This window comes from Austrofundulus limnaeus, unplaced genomic scaffold (genome assembly GCF_001266775.1).
Source record: "Austrofundulus limnaeus strain Quisiro unplaced genomic scaffold, Austrofundulus_limnaeus-1.0 Scaffold76, whole genome shotgun sequence".
In the NCBI taxonomy this organism is placed as follows: Eukaryota; Metazoa; Chordata; class Actinopteri; order Cyprinodontiformes; family Rivulidae; genus Austrofundulus; species Austrofundulus limnaeus.
The window spans coordinates 998,696-1,008,757 of NW_013952478.1; the positions used below are offsets into that span (position 1 = coordinate 998,696).

Sequence of the window (10,062 nt, forward strand, 5' to 3'; positions counted from 1 at the left end):
GTGTGTGTGTGTGTGTGTGTGTGTGTGTTAGTGGGTGGGGGTTGGGGGGGCACTAATCCAGCTGAAGTTTTGCATGCAGGCTGAGACTCCCATCTCCACCCTGGTGGTCACAAAGGGCCCCTCTGTTTGGCCAAGACGCTGGACGCACACACACCCACACACATGAAGTGAGGGTCTGATTCAGGGTGTGAAAGGCTGGATTGATCCACTGGGCAGGCATGTCTTTGGCTCCAGTGTTGTTGGTGTTATTGCCCACCAAGAGAAAGGATCATAAAGGAGGCCCACACTTTGCCTGTGTGTTTACACGCAGCTCCATGAAAGCGCCTCTTTGAGTCGCAGCTCCTCAGTAAAGCCAACAATTATCCGCAGCGCAGATTCRTGGTTTCCAGTAACGTGTCCTCTATTAAAAACATGTCTTTCTTCTTCCCACAAGCCGCCACAGACGTGACCGTGCCCCCGGTTCTCACTCCTCCCGGCGCAGCCTGCAGGACCGATTCGGCCCCACCAGCGCTTCACCCTCCTGGGATCGCAGCTCCTGCAGGGCCCTCCTCGGACRCCCCCCTCTCCTCGAGCACCTCCTCCTCGCCCACCGCCCTTCCTTCGCTCTCCAGAAGCGACCCGGGTACCGGAGGAGGCCTGCAGAGCCGAAGCAACAGCTCCGAGCGCCTGCTGGAGGCCTCTAGTGGCGCTTCTGAGGATTACCACGACGCCGACGGGACTCGCAGGGCCCGGGCCGTGGAGAACCAGTACTCCTTCTACTAAACAACCTGGATCAGGGGCTCAGAGGTTTATTTTCTGTCTGAAGAAGGGACACRGAGCACTCTGCGCCTGGGAGAACGGCCCAAATCACTTCATTACACACTCTTTTATCTGTCTTTGTTTTAAGAACGTTTCCTGTGTCTTGGATTTGTTAAGCAAAGGATGCCAAGCACTAACAAGTTCCTTTTATTTCTGTTGCTTTGTTTCAAATTCAGACACAAAAGCTAATAATTACACGGGCTGAGGGTTATAGTCAGAGGGAAAAAAGGGTTAAGATGCACAAAATGGAGACCACGATCGAAGGCAGGGAAAGTTCAGTGGAAGTCATCCACGGGAGTCATATGGCTTTGATTCACCTCTTTTCACCTCCACTTCCTGTGCAGCTTTACCCACAGTTCCCCAGGAGCAGCGCCTGTGTCACCACCCTGCTGGAGGACTGAAAGTTTGAAGTGACCCTGAAGGAAACCGTCCCTCCCCTCTGAGCTTCTGAGAGCATCCTGTTAATGTTTATAAAGCTGCTTTGAGTCTGTACCGGATATCCCTCACTGTCCCTTTGGGTTTATTTTCCACATAGTCCTCCTCTGGGTCTTTACACTAACACCAGTACAGCAACCAAATGTGTTGGAGGTATTTTCTTAACCGTGTACAGACATAAAGACTCTTAGTGCCTGACATTTGCCCCGGACTCAAATGGACCTCTGTCACCTCAAGGACGGTGACGCTAACACCACAAAAGTCCTGAAAATCAGATGCAGGTGAATATTTCAGTTTCTGCTTCAGACATAAACAAGCATATACACATACTGAAAAAAGGTTTTAATTAATACACACAAGCAAGTTCAAATTTGAACACTTTGTTCTGTAATCTGGACCGGTTGCCTCCGATGTTGATCTCCTACTGGGATACTTTGAATGTGTAGTGATGTGTTAGAGTCCAGGTATTTTTAAATGGTCTGTGTGCCACAGTGGGGTTTTTAAAACATGTTCTCTAGGTCCCTCCGTCTGATGATGGCTACTGTATGTACACACACACACACACACACACACACACACACCTTATTGAAAACCTCTAGATTAGATAAACTGTTAATATAGATTACTTTAAGGTAATGCCTTGAAGATATTATTGTACCAAATCCAGCATTTCTGGAGGGACTTGGAACAGTTTTTCTTGTTTTTTTTTTTAAATTTATTTATTTTGTGGTAACTTCTTGTACTGTTTTATGTAGCCTTCAAGTGAACTTGTGGGTATGAACTGGAACAGTACATGTAGAAACACAAAGTATATTAGGTGGCCATGCTTGAATAGAAAGATGCAAGATTTCTTTGTTTTATGCTAACTTGGGGCAAAGGTTTGATGCAGACACATTTTAAGAAACCTTATTTTTACTGTTTATGTAAAAACAAACTGAACTATCAACAAAAAAGCATCTACAAGACTGAAAAAAATCATTAATTTAAAAATATTTGTAGCAAAAAGGKCTACACTGTTAGCAGGTTGTTAGCTTAGCTTAGCACAATTCTGAAAACAGTAAAGAAAAACTAACTCAAATCTGTCTAAATTTAATAAAAGTACTTACACTAATACACATTTGCTTTAATTCTTCTTCTTTTTTTGCAGTGTTAAGATTCCCTGACACAATACTTGAGGGGGGAAAGTCCTTTCTACTCCAATGTATTCTTTTTTTTACTTCTAAGTAATGCGAACATTAGGCTTCAGTTATGTGTTTTACAATCACTTCAAATACAGTTAATGGTAAAAAGTTTGAACTTGTGGCTTTTAACATTTAACAAAGCAGTTTTCTTAAAAAAATATTTTAAAAAGTACATTGTACTTATTGTGTACCTGACCATTTAGCAAGGTTGAACAGATTCTTTTGGAGAGTTCAAAACTGGATTTTTCATTTAAAAACCACTCTGGTCCTTGTASTCTGCTATCGCTTTACAGTGTAGTTCTCAATTCACAAATAAAACAATCCCTCTGGACCGGCCTCCTAATTACTTTCAGGTCACCATAGTTTTTTTCAAAATACTTGGGAGAGGAGCCATTACTGTGTTAATAATATCACTACATTTTACATTCAGGACCTTTTAAAATAAAAAAAGGGAATTATTTTATCGTTTCATTTTGCGTGACCTTGGCAGTGGAGATTGATCAGTATTTATAACACTATTACAAGTTAAAATATCTRTTACCTTGTTCTGTATTTTTAAAAATAACAAACAGTTTCAGGTCATTATTAATGTCGTAAAGTTGTGATATCCCACATTTTGGATTTTTACTTTAAATCTAACCTGCTGTTAGAATTAGCTGACGGTGTTATAACAATTTTTTTAAACCATTGCTGTGTTTAAGCACCTGAAACTTATGCAACCGTTTTCTCAGTTTGACTATTAAAGCTGATGATTACATATCAAAAATCAAAACCTCTTGTCTTTTCAAGCATGGCCACGCTGCCTCCAAGGTGATTTCAGTGGAATGAAGCAGTTCATGTGCCAATTTGAATCCTTTTTTTTTTTAAACACGTTCTTCTTTGGCTGCTGTAAAACGATGTTTCCTATTGAGTCTTATTTCTGTACAAACGATTCTTTATGGAGCAGCAGAAGTAAAGCTGTCTCTCCCCACATATCAAAGATCGCTCACGCCTCCACTTTTTAGTTCCCCAAACTTCTCTCAGCTGAACTTTCTGTTGTCTGACTGAGTTTTCAAGAGTCTGTGCAATTTTGTACAAAGTGATGTAATTGATAACTACTTTATATTTCTGTGAATAAAATGTGAACAAATTGTTGTTTGTTCAGTGGCTTGTTGGTCTGGCCTCGGATGAGTACAAATAAAAACAAAAGGTGAGTGAAACGGGGAACTTAAACTCTTTAAAGAGACAAAGGTTTTATTCTCTACAGACAAAGTTGGCTTTTTTTATTTCCGTGAACAGAGGAAGTAACATGATCTGCCACAGCTATAGTGATTTTTTTTAACTTAATATAGCAGGACACATTAAAATGACAAACCGTTCCAACATTTTAACATTTACCAACTGTGGTGCCTCTAGAAAAGTTGTATATGCTGAAAAAACTAGGAGAAAATAAAATATACAGCAAGCAAAAAATTGGGACTCGAGGATAAAACTATGAAGGGGGCCATTGAGGAAGGTCACCAACTTTTAGGGGTAACCATTGCCACCCCCGGCCCCCCATATTGATGGCACACCTGCTCCAATCTCATTCCTGATRAAATCTTAAGATTGATCTTGTGAACTTTAAACAGTAAAAGTCTTAAAGCAAACAGGACATAATAATTAAAATATTTTAAATTTGGACTAGTTAAATGTTTATATGTGATATCTAAAAGTACATTTAAGATATCTTTAATTGGAATGATGACTAGTAAAAACTAAATGTGAGGTATCTTTAAAGCAAATAATTACTTGTCAGAACTAAGAGATACTTCACACTATTTTTGACTCAATATGCCTTTTAAGATATCTTGAATTGAAGCCTTTAGAACTCAATGATAAATCTGACATCATTTATACTAGTCAGAATATAATTAAGATGTTTTATATAACAAATATGACAGTCATAATTCAATTCCAGATATCTGGAATACAAGTGTTATGAATCCAGTTTTATGTTAAAATGGCTTGCCATAAAAATRTAGTTATTCCAGTCAAAACTCATTTTTAGAGATCTGTTCTTCCTGCTGCTGCGGACTCTGTTATCTCCGCTTTAAAAAATAAATTTTACTTTACCTTAAAGAGCTGGTTWAAAGTTATTTGAAGTTTAAATTGAGATTGGTGTGTGATCAGCCTTGTGTGTCGWTGGATTTGTTGGCTGGTGCCCCTGCTTTGTTTTTTTTAGCATAAAAATAAATTGTTTTTGTTAAAACTTAAAGTTGAGCAGGAAAATGAAGGACTGCGTKGGGATTTGGAGACGGTTTGATGTGGAGACAGAAACCTCAGCTTACTGGAGAACTGGAGGGTGGTAAAGAGATAAAATTTATCAAGTTGGCTAAAGTGCTGTTTTTTACGTGAACCCTTGAATACAACATTGCTCAAACTTTAAATCCTAAAGAGCTCAAAATCTGCAGTTTTATTTACAAGCTCTTTTAATCTCTTACTTTAAGCATGTTATTTAGAAACTAAGGTTTTACAGAAAAGTTTCTCAATTTAAGTTTCTTATTATTTTGCACAGAAACTATTTTTGACTTGTTGGTATTTCCATCTGTCAGCTTTGGCTTCTAAAGGATCTCCTTCTGATGTCTTTAAAAACAAATTTTAAAGGTTTTTTTTTTTTTTTTTTGGTGGAGGCTTACTGACATCAAAAGTAAAAGTTCCATGGCAGGAAGAATAAGAACAAAACCCAATTAAATCTGATTTTCATATTTAGGTTAGCTTTTCAAAATAAGAGCGTGTTCAATTCTAAAATACATCAGTAAGTGACCTGCAGATCTCGTTTAAATTAGATGAAAATAAAAACTTTTGCAGAGTTCACACAAACATCTGAATTTGTTTCAAAGAAAACTGAAAATGGTTGAGCAGCAGAGGCTTTATTGCACCAAAGATATTCAGCTCAGAGACTGAGAGAATCCAGTCACAAACTGGTGAATGGCTGCAAAACCAAATCCTCATCAACCCACCACCGTGCTGGAGAGCTGCTGATCTTCAGACTCCACCTCAGGCCCCAAACCAGCTGCCACTTCAAGGCTTGGCCGCACTGTAAAAAAGGATCCCGGCCACGGTCACCATCATAAAATAAGTCAAAGTGAACAGCTTCGCCTGCTTCCACATGAGCTCTCTCTCCTTCATCCACTCCTCATCCTGCTTCTTCTTGGCTCTCGTGGCCCACTCTCTTGCCAGCTGGTCACCATAATGAGCCCGGTAGTAGGCATCAAAATCATAGATGGGCCGTCCATCRGGCTGGTAGAAGTGTCTGGCTCTCTGTTGTTGTTGGTGACCTTTGAATCTACTGGACGTCTCTTTATGGGATGGTCTCCCTGCACTRTGGAGGTCAGACTGGTTTAGGATGACCTGGTCGTACCTCCTCCTCTGGTTGACGTCACTCAGGACGGTATAGGCCTCGCTGATCTCAGAGAAACGCTTGGTGGCCTCTTTGCTGCCCGCGTTCTTGTCAGGGTGGTTAATGAAGGACTGTTTGTAGTATGCCGTTTTGATCTGGGCCTGGGTGGCGTTGGGGGACACTTTGAGGACATCATAATAGGTCGTCCTACTTCTGTGCAGGTGAGAAGACCCGTCTGACCTCCAGCTGAAACCTCTGGTCTGTGCTGACCCTCTCAAATTGTGACCAGATCTCAGTTTGCGACTCAGATCCTCTGATCTGATGTCTGTCAGAACGAAGAGGCCGGTGCAGAGACTTCTGAGCTGATGATGGCACCTGAAGGCATCAGAGTGGATGAAAACAGCTCCTCTGGTCCAGGGAGACCTGCTGTCTGTCAGCAGCTTCTCCTGAAGGAGCCCCGAGGAGATGAGCAGTCCTGTTCTGCTGGGCTGTAGTCTCTTTATAGGGTCAGCACAGCAAATTAGAGATGAGGGCAGATGAAAAGAAGATGCATCAGGAAAGACCACATATTTCTGTTGATTTTCAGCTTCCTTCAATTTGGAAAGATTTTCTGTTACGAGTCCTGCTCTGTTTATTGACAGAACCTGAACATCGTCATCCCCTTTAACTGGACTATGAGAAGAAGCACAGAGTATAACGAGACCTCCGGGACTTTCTTCAGCACATAGCAGACGATTTGGGCTGGTTCTGAAAACTGTCAGCCGGTGGATTCCGTTGCCAATAACCCTCCGACTGACCTCCGCCATTTTACCAACAAGAAGAACAGACAGCTTCCGGCAGTCTCCCAACATCGAGCCAATCAGAGATGATGTTTACAGGAAGTGCTCGCCGTTTTAGACCAATCCTTTTGCAGAATAAAAATGACGTCAAGTGATGCGTTCATATAAGCTGGGAACTTTTATATCTCAGAAAGAATATAAAGTTTTGCTACACGAACTCAAATTTTCTAACTAAAACATGTCAAGTCTAGTTAAGCTTTTATATTTAGTTATTGTAAAGGCAGTGTATAGGGTTCAAACTAATATATGTAATCAGTAATGTTCTAAACTATTAGGCTAAGTATTTAAGTCTTTCAGTTCTTGACTAATTCACTAAAATGCTTAAGAAAACAAGAAACAAACACACAAAACATATGGGACTGAGCTATTTCCCTAATGTGAACACTTGAAAGCTGAAGTTAAAGGAACTTCAAGTTCAAATACGCCACTTCCGAGGTACAGAGAATGCACCATAATCGATTTTACAGACGCTTCTCTTGAAACTTTTTATTATTATTATTTTACTCTTTTATTTCGATTAAACATTCTGGAAAAAGATTTTTGGCGTTCTTTTTGTATTTAAACACAATAAATGAAAATGTAATTCCTGAGTCGGTGTTTTCGCAGTTTGTGAGAATAAAAATATTGTCTTCCTATGTTTGGACAAACGATGGCAACATCTCCCCAATCAAACACGAGAACCAACATTTAAAAAAGCCACGAAGAAGAAAAGCGTCACGTGACCTGCTGCATGTGGCTCTGCTAACACATTATTCTGGGGTTTTAAAGCGAATTTTAGGTCAAAAACAGACGGCGAATGGCCTCCAGCTGTCGACGACCCGAACACACGGCTCCTCCCGATGTGGTCAGTTTGTTTTCTAACATGTCTTTTTCATTTAATAAGCAATTTTGAGTCTAAAAAKTTCTGTTTTTGTGATCTGAAACGCCTAATGCCTGGACTGGTGGTCTAGCTAATATATTATTTTGACTAAACGCGTTTCTGTAATTTTTTGCTTGATAAAGACAAAGTTTAAACAGATTTAGCAGCATTAAAGTCTGTTTTCTATGTTATCATTTCTGCAGTTCTACAATGAGGTGGAGGCAAAGAAATACTCTCAGAAGTAAGTTTATATGTTCTTATTAAACTGAGTCAGAGCTGAATTTCATGTCTAGTCTCAACACTTTTAAAGGCTGCTTATTTGTTGCTGTTTGTTGAGTCTCCAGAAAGATTTTCTCAACTCACTCAGGGACTATTACAAAGATGATTGTAATAAGCTGTTGTAATTGTTTAAATGATAGGTTCATCCATTGATAAGTATTACATTATTATACAGTGTGTGTGTAAAAATGTAAAAATGTCTCTCAGCTCTCGGATGATTGAGATCCAGACCCAGATGTCGGAGCGAGCGGTGGAGCTGTTAAACCTGCCGGAGGGACAGCCCTGCTTCCTGCTGGATGTTGGGTGAGACGTCGACGTCAACATTGTTCATATTTAGACGGTTTATTAACACCGACTTTTCACCAAGAACCAAGTGAAAAAAGATCATAAAATCCTAATCATGTCCTATTCTGAGCCACTTTGTTTTTGGTGCCTGCTGTTTCACAGGAACATTTAGAATTTATCACACTTTTCTAAATGTTTTGTAGTTTCTGTATTCCTCATAAAAGAATCTTTTCAAATACTTTATGTTAGGTAAATCCGTAAATTTCTGTATACATACAGTATATTTATAGTTTATTAGATGGAAGTGAAGTTTTACAAGCTGAGTCCTGTTGTGATCCTCAGGTGTGGATCTGGTCTGAGTGGAGACTTCCTGTCAGAGGAGGGACACTACTGGGTCGGAGTSGACATCAGCACAGCGATGCTGGGTACGATGTCAAACTTTTAAACTAACCTGTGGTTTTATGGGGGAAAGTTAGCCACATATTTAGTTTTTAGATTAGTATTTTGTTTTTGTTTCAGAAAAATCCTCCTAATTTTTTATCACTTTGTCAGACTTGTTTCAAATGCTCTCATGAACTCCCAGCAACTTTACTACAATTTAGTGATCTTTAAGGGGAAAACTGAACCATTGAAGCTTATAATAAATGCAATTTTTCATCCCGTAATAATCATATTATCAAAATGCGTTTCTCTCATGGACTGAGATGTATTTATCTTCTGAGTATTTGTCATCAGATGTGGATAAATGAGCCTTTCCCTCTGACAGATGTCGCTCTGGACAGAGAGGTGGAAGGAGACCTTCTGTTGGGGGACATGGGCCACGGGATGCCTTTCCGACCCGGCACATTTGACGGCTGCATCAGGTAAAGAACAAGGCGTGCTGAAATCATTTTTGCTGCAGATTTTATTTTTTTAAATGAATTATTTTTCCCTGCACAGCATCTCTGCGCTGCAGTGGCTCTGTAACGCTGACAAACGGTCCCACAGTCCACCTAAAAGACTTTATTCTTTCTTCAGTACTCTTTACTCGTCTCTGGTGAGGCTTTATCTCTAAGCTCAACGTTTCAAACATTCAGGACTTTTATTTTGAAATTTAAAAATTTACACTTYTCTCCTCGCTTCTTCAGGCCAGAGGTTCCCGTGCTGTTTTTCAGCTTTACCCTGAAAACTCAGAACAGGTAGAAAAACAATTGTTTATTGTTGTTTTTGTGATAACTTTGAGTCTTTTCCCCACGTTAAATTTTCCTTTTTATATTTTCAGCTGGAGCTGATTACAAGTCAGGCCATGAGGGCAGGTTTCAGTGGAGGCATGGTGGTGGATTACCCCAACAGCAGCAAGGCCAAAAAGTCAGAATCTTATCAAACGTTTTATTATTTTGACACATTGAACCACATCTGGTAGCCAAATTAAATAAACTTTGTCTCATCAGCTGCAGAATAAGTGATTGTTTTCCTCCAGGTTTTTTTTGTGTCTGTTTGCCGGCGTAACGGGAGTTCTTCCTAAAGTAAGAAACTTTTGTAGTTTTAGGATCTTTTTGCTTTTTAAATTCTTTTTTTAAATCTAAGTACTGTGTTTTTGTTCATTTCAGGGGTTGGGGACAGAAGCTTCAAACAAAAATGTCCCAAACCAGGTTCAGTATTCAGGACAAAGGTAAAAATCCTCTCAGCAGCCACTCCTCCTCCTCCTCCTCCTCGGTCTCGGCTTCAGTTCACACAGGTTCAGTCGTTCTTGTCTTGATGAAGCCAAAGGACCAAAAGAAATTTTAAAAAGGGTCATCGTCYTGCCCGACACAAATCTCTGTCTGGCAACTTTTCCTCCCTTTTTACATTTTAAAAGTTCAATTCCGAGGCAAGCTCAGTTCTGGATGTTTTGATTTTACTAATAATATAAATAAATCAACGATTTGCTGTTTGTTTTGAAGGTGTCGTTTTAAAAACATGAAGGGGAAATCGGCGAAGAAGGGACGAGATTGGATCTTAGAGAAGAAGGAGAGACGAAGAAGACAAGGAAGGTACGATTTGGTT

General features: G+C 39.9%; 3 protein-coding genes and 1 long non-coding RNA gene across 4 annotated transcripts in view; 2 read left to right on the forward strand and 2 right to left on the reverse strand.

Moving 5' to 3' along the window:
* The window catches only part of LOC106519407 (uncharacterized), a 3,291-nt gene extending 3,125 nt beyond the window's left edge, over positions 1-166 (reverse strand). Inside the window, exon 1 of the long non-coding RNA XR_001310441.1 lies at positions 155-166. This is a non-coding gene — a long non-coding RNA (uncharacterized LOC106519407). The remainder of the gene's footprint in view (positions 1-154) is intronic.
* The window catches only part of sh2b2 (SH2B adaptor protein 2), a gene marked incomplete at its 5' end in the record, with an annotated part of 28,353 nt that extends 24,808 nt beyond the window's left edge, over positions 1-3,545 (forward strand). The window contains 1 exon segment of the mRNA XM_014011061.1: positions 434-3,545. Within this exon segment, the coding sequence (XP_013866515.1) occupies positions 434-762 (329 nt within the window). The 3' untranslated portion in view covers positions 763-3,545.
* A 1,744-nt stretch (positions 3,546-5,289) lies between these two features.
* On the reverse strand, positions 5,290-6,602 carry LOC106519400 (uncharacterized). Its single transcript, XM_014011064.1, has one exon. It carries the CDS (start codon positions 6,579-6,581, stop codon positions 5,457-5,459), a length of 1,125 nt encoding a protein of 374 aa, XP_013866518.1. The 5' UTR covers positions 6,582-6,602; the 3' UTR covers positions 5,290-5,456.
* Positions 6,603-7,336: 734 nt separating this feature from the next.
* bud23 (BUD23 rRNA methyltransferase and ribosome maturation factor) lies at positions 7,337-10,049 on the forward strand (the record flags this gene model as incomplete). Its single annotated transcript, XM_014011066.1, is given in 11 exon segments — positions 7,337-7,458; positions 7,677-7,714; positions 7,960-8,055; positions 8,380-8,462; positions 8,804-8,900; positions 8,977-9,073; positions 9,165-9,215; positions 9,299-9,384; positions 9,497-9,542; positions 9,627-9,688; positions 9,960-10,049. Coding segments are annotated over 11 exon segments (794 nt in total), but the record flags the coding sequence as incomplete, so codon positions are not given.
* Positions 10,050-10,062: the final 13 nt, after the last annotated feature.